At 40.7% G+C, this 18,159-nt stretch overlaps 1 protein-coding gene across 4 annotated transcripts in view; it reads left to right on the top strand.

The window, feature by feature from the left end:
• The window catches only part of LOC112453779, a 214,763-nt gene that overhangs the window by 69,088 nt on the left and 127,516 nt on the right, over positions 1–18,159 (top strand). For all 4 annotated transcript variants that reach the window (XM_025014707.1, XM_025014708.1, XM_025014705.1 and 1 more), the window contains one exon: positions 9,838–9,887. Coding sequence is in view for 3 of the 4 variants with exons in the window: in XM_025014708.1 (XP_024870476.1) it covers positions 9,846–9,887 (42 nt within the window). In the remaining variant the exon portion in view is untranslated. The remainder of the gene's footprint in view (positions 1–9,837; positions 9,888–18,159) is intronic.

The following is an 18,159-nucleotide window of genomic DNA, read 5'->3' as shown; positions in this document are numbered from 1 at the left end:
TACATGACTCGGTCGCGTAATGACCCAAGGTACTTTCTACGAAATTTTTATGCGAACGAGATATATGTATTGACGCTTTGACCTGCATTTTATGAAAATAAAAGATTATCGGACGATTAAATGTAATTTTAATCTACTTTCTTTAATTAAGTCTGTTATTTGATAGTGACATGAGTGTTTTGTGATCAAGCTCGAAAAAGTGGATATGAGATGTAATTTAATTTACAGTGCGCTATATTGATGAGATAATTAGACACTCATGCTTTTTTGATAAATGAACGAATTATTTCATGGTCACACATTCTTATCAATATAGCATGATTCTTTTTTCCTAACATTGTATATACAACTAACGGAAAGAAGGTCGAGAAGTTATTTGATTAAAATTATCGCGACTCAACAGGGATTTATGCAACGTGCTGCGCACGCTCGTCAATTTACGCACGCACGCGTGTACTTGGAGACGGCATGGCGGCAGGTGCGTATAACACGACACGTTCTCAACGAGTGCCATCTGGCAAGGTAGCGTTTCCGCGACCGGAAGCAGGATGTAAAACGATGCTAATTGATAAGTAGCGAAATCGTTGAGTTGAGCGCATAAGAAACGTCCAATTTTTAACGGACAAACGCGACTAATTTGTCCGTGCAAGTAGAAGCAGAAACGATGCGTGAGAATTGGCTGAAAAAAATTGGGAATATATTTAGAAAATCCACTCGTGATTTAACATTCTTTCGCGAAATACGGTGGTTAATGTACGAATCAATTGTAAACGTCAATAAAATGCAAGAGAAATATATTCAAGTTAATTGCCGCCATACAACGTCGTATTGTATCGTATGAAATATATTTCTCGACGACAATCTTAAATTGTACACCTAATTAGATTTGACAAATATTTTATAAACATACTGCTGAAATGCCTATGTAGGTTCAGACGCAAACGCAGCTGCGATCGTAAAATTCTATCACCCGCTATCGCGCGATGATGTTTTTTTAAATACTCTTTTGTCCGCGTTATAGTATAAATCGTGAAAGTGACTCTACCGCGGGCATGAAGGGAGGAAGAAACATTTGGAAAGTTATATTGCGCGACCATAGGCGGGCAATCGGTGATTTACGTTGCTAATAAAGTTCTCCGAATTAACATAATACTCGACCAGCCGTTCGGCTCATAGTCGCTTGCCCGCATATAACTCCGCAATAATATGACGTGATTTATTGTCACGCCTAGTCGAGTCCATTTTAGAGAATTTTTCCAAATGGCGGTTATCTCAAAGCTTTCGAACCCTTTAAGATTAGCTTAACCAAACACTGCCCTTTTTCTAATAAATCTATTTAATCCCACGCAATTGTGTCCGGGACAGTCGTTATTTTACATATAGGAGAATACGTTTTCTTTTTTTGTATATTAGTTTCTTGAGTGCTGATGAAAAATTCGCCGAATGATATTAGCACTGCCTCCACCGCCTCCACTTTTCGGAATACGTAGATAATATGACGCTAAAAGTTACGAGAAATTTTGTCACCGCGTATCGGTAATGTGTATTAATTACCTTATTTTATTTTTATGTGATAAGCTAAGGCAAAAGTACCATTACCCGGACATGTACCTATATCCGGACACCTTTAAATTTATTTATAAGTATAACGCGAATTCTAATCAAAGATAAAAGTATTTTTTCTTGTAGTTTGAAATTTCAGTTATAATATCCAAACGTTTATTTTCATAAATTTATATTTTCTGGGGGGGAATTCACAACCCAAAATTTTGTACACCAATGCCGATTTTTGGCATTGCTGTAAAACACTGCCGACATTTTCGTACACTGCCGACAATGCTTAGTCAATACCTACAATGCCGTCAATCCTATATATAAATAATATAAAATTAAGGCAATGCCATGCAATTATGAACACTGTCGCGTACTGCCCATTATTATACGTCAATGCCACCTCTATCAAGTTAACCCCCCCACTATTGCAAAAAAATCCGCACTTATTAAAAAATTTAGTGCTATTTATGTGCTGTTGCTCTAGTCCGGATTTTGTTGCTCAAGCCGTTTAGCAGGAAACGGCGATCGAAATGGGGGGGGGGGGCAGCTTGTCGTCATAATAAAAAACCTATATAGAGTGCTCAAATCCAAAAAACAAATACACCAGAATTTGTTGCTTTTTTGTTGCTCCAAGATAGCGTGAAAACATTTTTGAAATATAACGTTTTTTTAGAAAATACGGTAGGGGAGACCGGGGCTAACTCGACACCGGGGCAAACTTGACACTAGGCTTTTTGGCAATTTAAATCTATCGTAGAAACTTGCCTTTCCTATTGTAAATGCGTCTTTATGTGCCAGTATTATCAACGGAATTTGGTAACATTCTGAGTTATAGTGTAATTTTTAACGCGACATAAGCGTTTTTGATAGTGAAAAGTAATTTTTTTGATCTCTCGAAAATGGTCTACTCTTTCATCGAGCTTTCGGGCAAAACTAAGCGACGTACAGCAAAATTTTCTTAAGCAATTTTGTACCTGAAGGAACGCTCTTTAAATGTGTACCATTAAATTTGTTTGAAAATTTTAATTAATTGTTGAAAATTGCCTTTAAAAAAATTGTGTCGAGTTAGCCCCGGTCTCCCCTACGTAAGTATATCCGAATACTTAACAGACAGCACTATATTGACTACATCTTAAACAACATTATATTTCCAAAATATTTTTACACTATCTTAAAGCAACAAAATAGTAACAAATTCTGGTATAAACATTTATTCGATTTGAGCACTTTATATATTTTGTTTCGCATGGTGAGGGGTCAGCTTGACACAGAGATTCTAGCCCCACCACATACTAAAAAACACATATAAAGTGCTCAAATTTAAAAAAACAATACACCAAAATTTGTTGCTTTAAGATAGCGTAAACAAATTTTCAAAATATAAGGTTCTATAAACAATGCCACTAATAAATACTGCATCTTCGACCTTTATCTACAACTTCGATGGCTAAAAACTAAGTAAAAGAATTTGTTGCTTGGCTCTTTTTGGTTTTAAAGTATTCTATGGACCGTGCCCTATTAGAATATGCAACTTACGATTTTGTTGCTCGCCCCTAACTGCAAGTAAACAAATTATTTATCTCCGCGTCGACCGTTATCTGCGACTTTGATGGCTAAAAACTAAGTAAAGGAATCTGTTGATCGGCTCTTTTTGGTCTTAAAACTATAAAGTAAAAGAATCTTTTACTTATTGTTAGTTTTTAGCCATCACAGTCGTAGATAACGAGATAACGGCCGACGCGGAAATAAATAATTTGTTTATTTGCAGTTAGGGGCGAGCAACAAAATCGTAAGTTGCATATTCTGATAGGGCACGGTCCATAGAATATTTTAAGACAAAAAAGAGCTAAGCAACAAGTTCTTTTACTTAGTTTTTAGCCATCGAAGTTGTAGATAACGGTCGACGCGGAGATAAATAATTTGTTTATTTGCAGTTAGGGGTGAGCAACAAAATCGTAAGTTGCATATTCTGGTAGGGCACGTTCCATAGAATATTTAAATAACAAAAAGACCCGAGCAACAAATTCCTTTACTTAGTTTTTAGCCATCGAAGTCGTAGATAACGATCGACGAGGAGATAAATAATTTGTTTATTTGCAGTTAGGGGCGAGCAACAAAATCGTAAGTTGCATATTTTGATAGGGCACGGTCCATAGAATATTTTAAGACCAAAAAGAGCTGAGCAACAAGTTTTTTTACTTAGTTTTTAGCCATCAAAGTCGTAGATAACGGTCGAAGATGCAGTATTTATTAGTAGCATTGTTTACAGAACCTTATATTTCAAAAACTTGTTTACGCTATCTTAAAGCAACAAAAAAGCAACAAATTTTGGTGTATTGTTTTTTTTTTTATTTGAGCACTCTATGAGTTTTTTAGTATGTGGTGGGGCTAGAATCTGTGTCAAGCTGGCCTCCCATGCAAAAAAAAAATATATAGAGTGCTCAAATCGAATAAACGTTTATACCAGAATTTGTTGCTATTTTGTTGCTTTAAGATAGCGTAAAAACATTTTGGAAATATAACGTTGTTTAAGATGTAGTCAACATAGTGCTATCTATTAGGTATTCGGATATATGTATTTTCTAAAAAAACGTAGGGGGCGTCCACTGCCGTACTGCCGAGTCAATGCCGGATAAAATTCGGACACTGCCTTAGCAATGCTATGCAATACCTCCTGCACTGCCACTGCCACATGTCATTATTACCACTCCCCAACCATTGACGACAATGCCGTCAATATTATAGGCCACTGCTTACTTTTTTCAGTCCACTGCCGAAATTTTGTACACCAATGCCGGCTGTGAATTTCCCCCCAATATTTTCTTAAAGGTATCCAGACACAGATACGTGTTCAGGTACATTTCCTATGCTTAAGTGTTCGGGTATTGGTACCTTTCCCTTATATTATAAAATTGCCTGCAATTTATCGCTCGAGCTACAGTCATATTGTGAATGGATTGTTCAGATACCACGCATCGAAAGTCGTCGTTATTTTGTTTGAAAAAGAAACCCCGAAGAATGATTTAACTGAACAGTTATCACTCTTAAAAAAAATTAAAAATTTCATGTACCGCGAAAAATCGTCAAGATGAATCGTTAATCGATGTGTGCAATCGTCAACGAGCGATGAAATTAATGAAACCTGCCGCGTCTGCACATTTCTCACTCTCCCTACGGTCGAAATCGCACTTAACGATGTAAATAAAAAGTGTCGCCCGTAAAATAACAATTAAATGGTGATATACGGCCGGTAAGGGTTAAAAGTTGCCGCTCGAGGCATGTTGGCGCAATACCGTTACGATTTTTGTTCGGCGAGGTAGAGCATGCTCAGCGCATTAATATCAAAACATTCTTCGGTGGCTTATTCCATGATCCAAAATTTAATCCCACGATATACCTGCCAATGCGGTTTTCGACGCGCCGCGCGCCATTAAAAGTTCCGCGCCTTTAATATCGCGCATAAAACGCGCGAAAGAATTTATACCTTTCGCATTTATTCGACACCGTCTTAAGGGGGTTTCTTCGACTCTTGGAAACTCCATGGCATTCTCTTCGCGGGTATTATACCCGTATTTAACGGACATACTGTTTTGTTTCGCCGCATGGTGGACAGAAGACGGCCGGCGTCGAAGGCATATATTCTCCCTAAGGGAGAACAAGGTGGAATGAGCTTAAATGGAATAAGTAGCGGTAAGAAAATCGGCACTGGACTTTTAGCTTACTGGCCGCCGACTAATTAGGCGTAATTAAATCCGTGGAGGTCCGCTCGCATCTGCTCCCGTGTCTGGCGGATAATGGAAATCCCGCTGCGCTTATGGATCGCGAGGAATATATTGTGCGACCTTGATTCTATATCTGTGTACGAATTAAAGGGAGAGGCGAAAATACACCTTGTGTTCTTATAATGCGAAAAAATATTTTATATAATTCATTGTCAGATATTTGACAAAGGCCTAGATAGTTTTTGAAAGTACAATTTTACTAATTTTTAAATAACTTGTGATCTATAATAAAATATTAAATATACTAGATCTGTAGGAGATTTACATCTTCACTTATGCAAAAGAAAGATTTTTTTATGCAAAAATAATCGCGTAAAAGTTTTTCTGGAAACATAAGAATGCACGAATTGCGGACTTATTTATATATGCCATCAAAAAGTCAAGTTAATGACTATATTATTAAAATGACTATATATTGTTGCATAATAGTTGAAATTCTTTTGAATGAATATTAAGTCTGTATTTACTATTTTGCATATATTTATCCGGACATAGTACAATTTCCCATATAGTTTCCAATGTGATTTTCTAAATAATAAATCGTCGAAGGATTATCCCACATTTCCGCATTTCACTGTTGATAATTACAAGATATGTCGTTGATGGCTAATTAATAGTAACATTGTCGGCGATATCATCATAATAACTAATTTGTTTAAGAACAAATAATTTTTGGCGATTACGTAGAACTTTGGCAGTATACAGGTTTTCTCTTAAAATAAATATTTTGTTATTAACGCGCAATTATTTTTTTCCGTGAAATTTATGAGCATCAATATAATATGTCGAGTGAAAAATTGAAAATATGTGATAATTGATATTGTTAGTACGTAAGTTACTTTAAAATTAAGAAAAAATTATAGCATTCCGTATGCGCCGTACTTTCGCTTGTTAAAGAGAACCCGCTAAAATGTGAAATTCCAGAACTTTTCTTATCTTGCTGTTTAATGCTGCAGCAGAATTAATTTGGCAAATTACATGAGGCAGAAACGCGGGATCGAGAAGCTAGAGGCGGACCATTAATTAAGAAACGACCCTATACTAAATATATACTATAGTAGCCATTGAAAATGAATCGCTTATTTTAATGAAGATTAAAAAACCGAATATATTTTATAGGAGAGACCTGGATTTGTTTATTATAAAATTTCGTATTATTTGTGATTTTTTACATTTACCTAATATATTCAATACCTAATATATTTATATTTGAAACTCGGAAAAATGTATCCAAATTTATTACGCGTATGTATATTTTTTAGTATCACAATACGAAGATGTAAGTAATGAAACCAAATTAATTGCTTGTACATCATTTTCGTACCGCAATCACGTTTACATTATCGCAAATTATCGCGGATTATTCTTATTTCCATCGTGCAGAGGATTCTGCTGTAGCAACGACGCGCAAATTCGCGCCGCTTCTGTTCGGCGTGCGCGTAGAGAGTGGTCCCCGCCAATTAAAAAGAAACACACGCGGAATCCCCGGGTTTCTCCGTCTCTTTGATCGCCGGCCGACGGTGCAGAAAATTAATTCGGCAAATTACGCGGCGCGGATAAGCGGACGAGAGCCGGGCACGGTGGGGTCACGGGGCTTCCACAACTCGCTGTAGCCATGTCAGCGGCTCTCTCGCGTATACGCATATATGCGAGCCTTTAACGATATGGAACGCTGGAAGGTTACGCCGCGCATAACCGTCGGCTATCCGAGTGCTCGAGTAACATTCCGAACATCCCACGAGTGGTCACGCGATATTCCTCGGGGTCCTGAACATTCGTTTCTATAAGACGGTTGCATTATCCCGGAATCCGCCCGACGAATCGTCCTTTCCCACGAAGGGTCCCTTCTCGCCCCTTTCATTCTCCGGCCCACCGGCTCGGCCGCCTTTAACCGCGGCCTGGCGTGCCATGCTCTTGCCGAAGAGAATTCGCGTGCGCATAACTTCTGTCCTCCGATTAATTATTCGGCGTCTAATTGCTGCAATAATTATGAGTGCGCAAGACGAGCAATAAAATGTAATCGTGCATACGGATTTAGCTTCGAGAGTCGCAGTTTGCCTCTCGATTCAAACGGAGATCTCTGAGTAGCAAAACAAACCAGACCTTATCTCCATACGTAAAAGTCTATAGAATTCGGAATAATTATACGAAAGCGAGAATTGACTAGCACATTAGGAAATCGTTGAAATAAAATACGTCTATGTGTGAACATCGTTTATTTTTTTTCTCTCAAGTTTTACATTGACAGAATATCAACGTGATTTTTATTTGTTTTTGATTACAGGGCAAATGCATTGTTATTATTTTGTGTGCCATCTTTTTCAATGTAAATATTCTTTTGAATTTTTGGCATATTTGAATTCCGGTTATGTGCGGTGCGGCAAGTCTTTTGGGGAGCCGAGGAAAAAATTATCAGCGGTATGCGTATAGTAAGATTTGTGGAGAAGTTGGACGAACTCGTAAAGCATTCAGCTGGAAAGCACGAACCCGCGGCGCCGAGAAAGAGAGGATCAAGGATCTTTCGGGTTTTTGAGCGAGCAATAATTTTCAGCGGCATCGGCTTTTTCGTTGATGGCCAAAGCACCATAAATAAATGCCGTTTTTACGGCTGCCAAATTGAGCATTTAAAGTACATTCGGGTTTTACTGGCTGTAGGGAGCAGCGCGTCTTCTACGCCGTGACCCTGCTTCGACGGGAGCGTATCAAAACCTCCTGGCGCCACCGAAACGAGGATTCCAATCCACAAAAAGACAATCGCGAATATCGTTCGATCCAAACTTTCGAATCTTTATCGCGTTTATTGAACCGTTAAGTCCGAGAACTTGTTTCTTCTAAATCATTTGAATTCAATTTTACGATGTCGTAACATTCGGGCTGTTTTGATTCTGTCGATTGTAGCAATTTTACAAGATTTACAACATTTAAACTGTTTATTTATTGTAATTACCATATTGTTGTCGCTTCATTCTTTTAGTATCTAAAAATTTCACGCTGGAGAAGGAACATTCGATTGTATCCCTCACCGCGTGACTACCGACTTGCCTTATTACGCGATCATACTCGTCGAAAACCTCGGATGGGACTCCGGTTCTCTTGTTTCGATGCGCCATTTGCCGCAGGTACCAATTTCTGACGGACGAAATAATACCCGTAACGCATTGGCCTGCGTCGCATCGCAATCATCCAGATTTCCGTGAAAAGAAAACGGTGTCTTCCGTGGTGCAACGATCGCGCCTGAAGTGACGAAGGCTATCTTCGTCATCTCGCGTTATTTTCTCAATAATTTCTTGATTGAGGTGCAAATCGAGGGACTTGTGCGGCCGCTTAAAATGTTACAAATTTGTCCCTTCACGCGCGGTGCGTCTATATTAAACATAATATAAAAAGCTGCCGAAGAGATAATAAGATGTTTTACGTTATAAACGCCGAGATTGCCCTTGCAGCGAGAAAATTGCCGCGCTTGTTCGGCGGGAACGTCGCTTAATATGCGTTTGTACCTCGGGCTGTCTTTCTTGCGCATCTAAATATAAAATACGTTCGATGCAGCACTTTGTGGTTCTATCGATGCGCCATGAAATGCCTCGCGGAGAAAATTACGGGTGCTTAAACCAGACTGCTGTCGTTCGCCATCGCCTAGCTAGATGGAAAAAAGAATAACTTGTAACATCTAGTCTCGTCTGTTTTTAATGATCAACGAGACATGATCGTCACGGGCACGTGGGGAAGAGGGAGGAATAAGGCGAGGCGAAACGGACGTCGTGCGAGTCCTCTCGCAGTGGCGCGTGCATTCCGATCTACATCTCAAACGATCCGATCATTCGCATCCTTATATCCTAATGAAATGTTGTATGCGCAGCCACATGTAATGACGCGTTTCCATGCTTTGCGAGCGGGAGGAGACGCGGCCGCGGAAAAATCGGCGTGCGTGCGATCGAGCGCGAGTGCAAGCGCGCGGCCTCTCGCAATCGGCCAAGTGCCGACCGTGAATCGCCGATGAGGTGGATAATGACGGGCGCGCGGACGATCCGGAGGATCGTGCGGGCGCCTTCGGGAGAAAAAGCCCCGGCGACGTAGAAGGTGCGCGCGGGCCGCGCGTTCGACGTGGCGGCCACCGGTTCTCGTTTGATGCGCCACGAATGAAAGATAATCGCCGCGCTCCGGGCGACGAAGGCGTCCACGCTCGGCGAGCGAGGCACACGCTCCGCCACGCTTCGTCATCCCCACCCGCGCCTTAAGGCACCTTCGCAGTGTCCGTTGGTTTGATGGCCTTGTTTGGCAGTAAGAACGAAGTAACGCGATCGACATCGATAAAATCTGATTTTTCTTCGGCTTTTTATGTACAATAATTTACATAAACGGCAATTTGCCAATTTGACAAAATCGAATTGTTTCTAGACAAAAATATAAGGATAATTGTAGTATAATATTTCCGATGTAATATATAATTATGTATTTTTCTAATATTTTTCTAATATATCAATCTTCCTTTTCTATGTCGCAGGTAGGAGCATGACTCGGTGCATGATGAAGGATATCACGGGATCAGCTTCGGTGAGTCAAGAATCAAATTATATTCCATATGCAATTCTTTACTGGGAATCAGCTCTGCCGTTATTTTAACGTGAATTTTATCTTATCGATGCGCCAATTTTCTGATGGTATAAGTCGCGCTTAACAAGTTCGAGTCGAGCAATATGAAAACTAATTCGATCGTGGCGCTGTACGAGTTATTTTCCGGTAACGCACTTGGCCGCAGGGCGCTCATTACCCTTGCACTAATGTACGGTCTCTTGATTTTAATGTCCCTGCCCGTTGGGAACTTTACGATTCTTCGTTTCCATCGGACTTTATGCGTGTTACGGGTGCGTCGTTGTTTTACCGGTTCGTTAGCGACAGGTTCCACTTTGCGTCTTCGCCACGAAGAGAAAGAAGCGAATTATCTCGCTCGTCGCCACATCTGCTTCTGTCTCATTCGTTAAGATTTCGCAGTATACAACCGTCACCATAGATTTCAGCAAATCCTTTCATTACTTTTATTGCACACCTTTGCTCGGGCAAATAACACAACTGAGAACGCTGTAGGGCAACTTGTGATTGGTAGCAATATTATAAATTGAACACATGTTATAACAGAAGAAAAAACTTTAATGTTTAGAAGAGACTTGATAGGTACAGTCAACTTTTGCTATAATTAGAGTGAAATTATTTGTTATTAAATATGAGGTAAAAATTTCAGGTAAACATACATTTTACCTGTACATCGACATAATTAATTGCTGGAACATATTGCTTTACGATTTCGACTAACCAGAGTTTTTCGTTGTTATATTGGTTTTTAAAATGATGGTGCATTTTTATATTAATCTCTAATTATTAATTATAAACCGTGTTTTTCAATCATTACGGTTTCACATATGTAGGAATTTTATGAAAGACCACGTTGAAAATATTCCGGTGAAATAACAAACTTTGTTATATTATACGTGTTTTGGCTGTAACATACGTGTTTTTTTTGCGCGGTCGTCTCGAGGAGATTACGCGAGTCCTCATTTCGCCACGCGCGGTTTCAAGAATATTTTACTCCTTACCTTAATCTCGGCAAATCACGTTTTACCACCATTTACTCGTGCAATTTCATGCGCAATTTTTTTTATTCATATTGCCTTAATTGTAAAGGCAAATACATTAGAATACATATATCAAAATCTCAATTCAATACAGAATAAATTGCCTTTTCCATTTCGCACGAATAAACGAGGATGTCATCCGATATCGTTACCAATTAACAAGAATAACGATCAAAGGCCGATAATCAATTGCGAGAAAAAGCTAGAGAATATCTCGCCGTTACACCGTAATGCTGGCGCGCGATCGAGACATTTTTTTTTTTTCGCAAAGAGATTTACTGCACGCCACGGTGGACGAACCCGCATACGTGTAGGAGAACCCGGCGGCCACAACGTGCGTGTCCAGCCTCCACGGGTCGACCCGGTCGTTACGACTTCACGCTGACTTTTGCACGCACAAACTTGCGGGGCCGCCACGAGCGTTCGTGCAAATGAAACGTGCAACGCCACAAGCCCTGCTTAGGCGAGGAGGAGGCAGGCAGGGCAGGCGGCAAAACGGAGCGAGTAAGAGCTGCCTCGAGCTGATCCAGTAAAATTGCGTAGGCAGATTACTCGAGTTGTTACCTCCTGCCCCATTACTCGCGCACGTAGCACTTCGAGCGATCGACCGACCAGAAATCAAGGCTCGATCGCGAAATTCCTCGGCTTTCACTCCGCCGTTCGCGGACGATAGTAATTTCTTTCAGATCGGTTCCCGTCGAAGGTACCGAATATTTTGATTATCGATGCCTGTTCCCGTAATGAAACGTTTGCGATCGCGCGATGCGAACAAGTTTGCACTTAGGTATGTACCGCGATGCGAGAGCTTGAGGAATTCTTGTTACACGACGTGGATATAATCAGTGGGTATAATTTGTCATTTTTTCCATTCTTCTCCATCGACAAAAATCTAGATAATACGCGATGAATTATTGAGTGAGTATTTCCATAATCTCAGAACTGCTTTTTAATACAATCGTCGCGTCAAACGTTTTTCCTTTTATTACCGAGGCGTTGCTGTTGCAAGAGGTACACAACAGCTCAACCGCGAGATCTCTTGCATGCGTTTCGTAACGCAGACTCGCTGCAAATCCTCCGAAAGTATCGCAACCTCACGTTTCAGGAAAACGTGATCGATAAACGCGCGCTTTCTCCCAACAGGTGGTCCCCCCCGGTTTGCGAAGCGCGGCTGCGAAACCCACGTCGGCTTTTCCGGTTGCCCCTCGACACGGGGGTTCACTGCTCTGAGTCTTTTATCCTTTGTAATCTCGGTGAGGCGGCATCCTCCGGGATTAAGAGTAGGCCCAGTCGAGATCGTGCTGACGCCGGGCACGCGCTTCATGCTGCGAAATAACGGTACAGGCACCGCTCGGACCGCCCGGCCGAGATTTTAAATCTCTCTCTTTCTTCCCATCCCCTCCTCTCCTCTCTCCCTTTGGCATAACCGCGCGCCGTATGGCGACCAGCAAAAGCGGAAAGAGAGACGAGGGAGGAATTCCGCCGCGCCTCCTCACAACAGATTGTCATCTGCAGGTGGACCGGCATGACGTTGGTGAAAAAGTGGCGCAGCGGTTAATCGTTGCGGCGAATTCGCGGAAGAAGTCGCACGATCTCGAGAGAAAATCTCGGGTCAAAGAAGATTGCTTTGGACACAAAAGCATATAAATATTTCTTGGTTGGGTCTGCATAGAAATTTTACATTCTTTCTTACATTCTGTATTTTCTTATCTTTTGAAACTTGAAATTTTCCTTATTAAATTTCTTTAAAACGAGGAAAGACGAGAGAGAAGATTTCTTGTGTATTTATATAAAAGAATTATATAAATATATAGATTATGCTTTCGCGGATTGCAAGCAGGACTCTAGTGCTGATGCTAGAAATAACATCTTATATACAAGTACATATGTTTCAAATTCGTACAAACGCTTTTTCATCATTAAAATTCTTAACTCAGTTATTTAATCGAGATAAAGTTTTTCAATAAGTACTTTGCCACCTATTTTATACGCAGATAATAAAACTTAACGGAGAGTTTACGATCTCGTTAAGTTAAATTACCGCGAATAAATAATCTCCGTTTCAGATTTTTTATACTTGCGTGATAATTCAAGCGCTGAGAAACAGGTTGCGCGCTGGTATAATGTCCCGCGGCGAAAATTTCGCTTAATTTACGAGAAATTGCATGTTTTCTTTTTTAATTAGCCTTACGTAAGCGTCAATGCGTATCGTTCTCGATAATTAAATATAATTGTCGAATTACGCTGATCAGCACCAGCCGATTTAATGGACACGTGCTTAATTACAATCCAGGTGCTACATTTCATTGTAGGTATTTCTTATTTTATTCAAAATTATTTAATTGTCTATTTTTATATTTACATAACTACTAAATGCATAACCTAATTTAAATTTGGACATTAATTGAAAAATTAATTTAATAATAAAATAAAAATTACATAAGCAATTTTAATTTTGAGTTATGCGGTTAATTTTTGAAGTGAGGTTTCTTGGTCTTCATCGGAAACTTTAAATCCTCAAAGTTGCTGTGTGTGTTTCGATCCATTCTGGCTCGATAAATCTTGACCACATTGTGGGATCTGCCTGCCAACGCGACGGACGGTGTATCTTGATGGGTGCAATTATCCAAGGACGAACGAGGAAGCGGCAGGTGATCCTTGCCCGTAGAAGGTATTAGCAGATACACCGATTTCGTCAGGCCTGTCTGGAGACCGGTAAAAACCTAAACTAGCAAATGCCTAGGATCTTAGGATGTCGGCCGACGTCTGTACCCCTCGCCGACCCATCTGCGCCATTTTTCGGCAGGTGAAACGGAATATCGCGAAATGCGAGAGGAGAAAAAGGATTCGGACTATTCGTGGTCGCCGGACCGAGACGAATTTCGCGGCGAGACTCTAGCGGAGTTTTGTCCAAACCGCAGGATCAGATCAGTATATTTTTTGGTGTTAGGTTTAAAGGTTTGATAGGTTTAAATAAAGGAATAGGATTGGGTAAGTGGTTTGGCAAATCGTCGGGACGCTAATCTCACGCGAAAATAATCAAGGCTGGTCGAAAAGGCAAACTAGTAATTTTTATATTTATTTTAACGTCTTCGTCATCCTTTTTTCTACCCGCGCATCTCAGGCGTCAAACGTTACACGTGAATTGCATATATATATTTATATTAAAGTATGCGTTGTGCTAAAAAAATATATATGAAGAAATCGATTTATAAATCGGTTACGTTTATAGCTGGGTACGTGACAGATGAATAATATGTTGCGCCGTGTGTCAAATAAATATTATCACGAGCATTCACGTTAATTCGTGCCGCTGCCGCTTTATCAGCATGCTTTACGAGCTCATGCAGACTGGACTAGTTATATCGTTCCTGTTATTTCGCTCGCATATGGAATTAGAGCAGGAACACGCTCAGCGCTCCGAATGCCTTACATTATAGCGGCAGGTGCCCCATTAAGAAATTCTTGAAACTAGTTCTGTACTCGTGTTGTTGCGTGCTTGCGCTCGCGATCCCCATTATTGGCGGGATCGTCCGCGCGACGTTAAATGAATCAGCCACGATCGTTTGACGTTTCGCATCCGCGTCTCTAGCAGGCCCGACGGGGTTTTCGTGGATCATGCCGGTCCCTCAGGGTGCCAATTTTAACTCTTTACGCGCTCCGGTGTCATTATACGGAATACATTGCGCTATACAAAATCTTAATTGGCAATTACCATAATGCGGCTGTTCTAATTTGTTGCAAATTGCTTCGCGGTTGTTAAAAGAAACCGATCTACTTCGATCTTTAACATGTCTGCTATATTTCTTCTAATAAAAACTATATATATATACGTATATATCAGTTACATTTGATACACATTAGCAATTTATTAATTTTTTTAATTATTTAATACTGTTTCTCTCTACTTTAGAAATTGTCTGTGAAATTGTCTTCACAGAAAACATTTTTATGACGCTCGCGAGCACAGATAATGAAAATGAAGATACTATGGCTGGAACATTGGTGAGGATTGCAATGTAATAGCACGACAAAGAGGCACGTCAGAATAATTGCCGTTCTTGCTTCTTACATTCCACTACCTTTCATTGGCTATCGAGCAGATCGCCGCGCATGAATACTTTGCGAGTAAGTGGTCTGCGGAATTAAAGGAGACTCGCGTTAGTACCAATAATTTACACGCTGTGCGGGTCTTCTTACGAGCGCGATGAACAGAGAGAGAAAAAAAAAGAACGACGGCGCGCGCAATCTCTCTTAACGTTCAGCTACAAATTACATTACCGTGGCAAATGGGCTATTACGCGAATTCTCAATCTAGTTCCCCGGCTCGTTCCGCGTCTCAATTATTCGCACGGACAGTTCGCGGCTTCTGGAAGGTATTCTTCGACGAGACGAATAAACGCTTTCAATCTGTTTGTACTTTTCTTATGGACGCATCATGATAGCCGCCTTTTTAATTTTGCGTAATCAACGTGACGGTGCAATCTGGCGACGATGCAACGGGCGTTTCACTGTCCACGCCATCAGAGAAGGCATTTCAATAATAATCGTGAGCGAAAAAAAATTCTTACAGCTCTCTCTCTTCTCTCTCGGGTTTCTCTTGATTTTTTTTCTTTCTCATTTCTTCATCAAGTGACGATAGTCACCGCATGACCATCTCAAAACGAATTGCACCGCGAAATTACGAAGGATCACGCTGCAATCTCCGATTTACAAAATTGTCCACACTTTCCTTCCTTTCGGTGACAAACGGAGAAACGACTTCTTCTGATCGTTGAATGTTCAAACAGACTGCATTACGTCAGCAAATAGCCTATTACACTGACTCCCAGTTTGCATGTGCGGATGCATTTATTATAAAAGATTATCAATAGCTTAAGTTTCTTTCCTTGGTTTCGTTATACATTAGATATCAATGAGAATATAATGAAATACGTAATTGTATTAGATATATGTAAATTTAAAAAGAAAACTGCAGATATTGTTTTAAAAGATATTATATTTTTAATATACAGAGTTTCCTATAAATATATATGGAATGTTACAAGTATACTGCAAACTGTTAAAAGAAAGATATGCATTATACATTATTCATTCGATCACTTAAAATAATGACTTGCTCCCGGATACGATCGTGTCGTATTTTTATTGATTGCAGAGAGTTCTCGGAGCTACCTCCATGGTTCGTTCAATCCGACACTAATTACGGTCGAATATGCCATTACGCAATTATATTTTGCGGTACTATCGCTCGTACTTTTATTACTCGCGTAGTCTGCTAGCATTCAAAACGTTTCGTTCGACGATCCTGTCTAGTTCCGCAGGCAAGCGAACTTTTTTCAACATCTCGAACTCACACCTGCCGGCCGCCTGATAAGCCTGAACTCTTAGCTCAACCCTCAAGGACTAGAAATAGTAACGATTTTTTTGCACCGCAGGCTAATACATTTTGCAGGTTCCCGAGTGTCATCTGAGCAGAATCTCAATCCATTTCCATCCGCCTTGTCCGGCCGGGGACCGAATGATCGACCGACGGTCGTGACTACCATTTTTCTTTTCTCCGCCCCAACACGTTTTCTTGGAATGTATACTGTTTTTATTACAACATTTTTCGTTTATACGAATTTTCTTTCGCGTGTGCGACTTAGAATGACCATTCTATTTGATATAACGATAATCATTATTATGTAAATTTGTGGTTTATTAAATTATCATTACTTTGCAAGACACAAAAGACGTAGATTCATGCGTTTACACGAGAAACGTCGACAACAATGAATGACGATAATCGTTCTCTCCAGACAGTTTCGATTCTTGCCTACAGACTGATCGTTCGTCCGAAAAATATTCCCTTTTTCCGAATCCCTTCTGCGGTTCGTTGCGAAGACCGGCAATAGGCTTAATTCGAATGAGAGATGCGAGTCCACACGCGATGGTCAACACCCGCTGCGAGGGGATAGACTGCCTCGGCGGATCGTCTCCCGCAGCGTCGGGACGCCCCGAAAACAATTTCCTCGTCACGCGGAAATAGTTCGATCCTCGCCACGAGTTGGCCTGGGACCGATTCGAGGCACGTGCCTCGACCAATTCCCACGTGCTGCCTGCGAACGACCGCTTCTTTTTCTGCCTTCGTATTTTCGACCGGTCGCGACTCTATGAATAGATACCAGGCGGATATACGCGAACTTTACGTAACCGTCCACGTGTGAGGGCTCCATTGTCTCCGAAAGTCTTTTTTTTTTTTGCATACAAGGGTTGTCCTGGCACGAATTTAATTCGTTCAGCACTGCTTTTCACGTTACCTCATCTCGCGCATTTCTTTTTTACAGGAAATAAATTAATAACTAAAATAAGGAAATAAATTAACATGCATATATTTATACATATTCCAAAGTCACGAGACTAACTCCGAATTACGTTATATAAAGCGGCACTTTCTGTCGATGTATTAAATTACAGGAGGCAAGTGTGAGCAAGAGTAATGGCCACACCATTAAAGTTCCTAAAAGTAATCATTGGTTATGAAATCGAAAATTTTTTTCTACTGTAGCCATGGACGACCGAACCGGCACGTTAGGTCAGCGTGGCTGGCAACCTCGTCGAGTAATCGATGAAGTTATACGCCGATAGAGCAGCTGCCCGTCAATCATTGTCCCGAAATCACCGATGTCCAAAGCTATACACGCGACGTCGGTTACTTTACATCCCGTACCGCGCGCGCTAGCACGCTCTAGAACGTACCTATAAGCAGAACGATCTCGAACGTCTACTATTAATCTTGGCTGAGTTGAGGAGTAGCCATTAATATTAAAGTGAGGTAACCCTCGTAAGAGACGGAAGGTATCCTTATAAATTATCGCCTCCTCGAGCCGTGTCACTCTAAGCGGTTATCTTTTATTGTCAGGGAGAATTGTTGACTCGGACGGATAATCAGAACACACGAGATAATTATTTTCCGTATGACCTTCGATCGAAGTTGAAATTAAATGTCAACTAGAGCCGAGTCGCTCGTGGCAGATCGGTAAACAGACGTGCGGGTATTAGGAATCTGTTTGCGTTGCGATGGAAAGCTTCGATGTACCGTCTTCTATGTACTCTTCGAGAAGATAATCAGCGATGGAAAGTCATTGCCGCCAATGTGAGCAAGTAGTTGGAAATATGTCGCCGTATGACGCCGATATTATGAATAGAACTGATAA

The sequence above is a fragment of the Temnothorax curvispinosus genome, unplaced genomic scaffold (genome assembly GCF_003070985.1).
Source record: "Temnothorax curvispinosus isolate PA1 unplaced genomic scaffold, ASM307098v1 QBEX01004686.1, whole genome shotgun sequence".
NCBI lineage: Eukaryota > Metazoa > Arthropoda > Insecta > Hymenoptera > Formicidae > Temnothorax > Temnothorax curvispinosus.
Note: the sequence above shows the minus strand (reverse complement) of the source record. Positions and strands in the feature narration are given on the sequence as shown.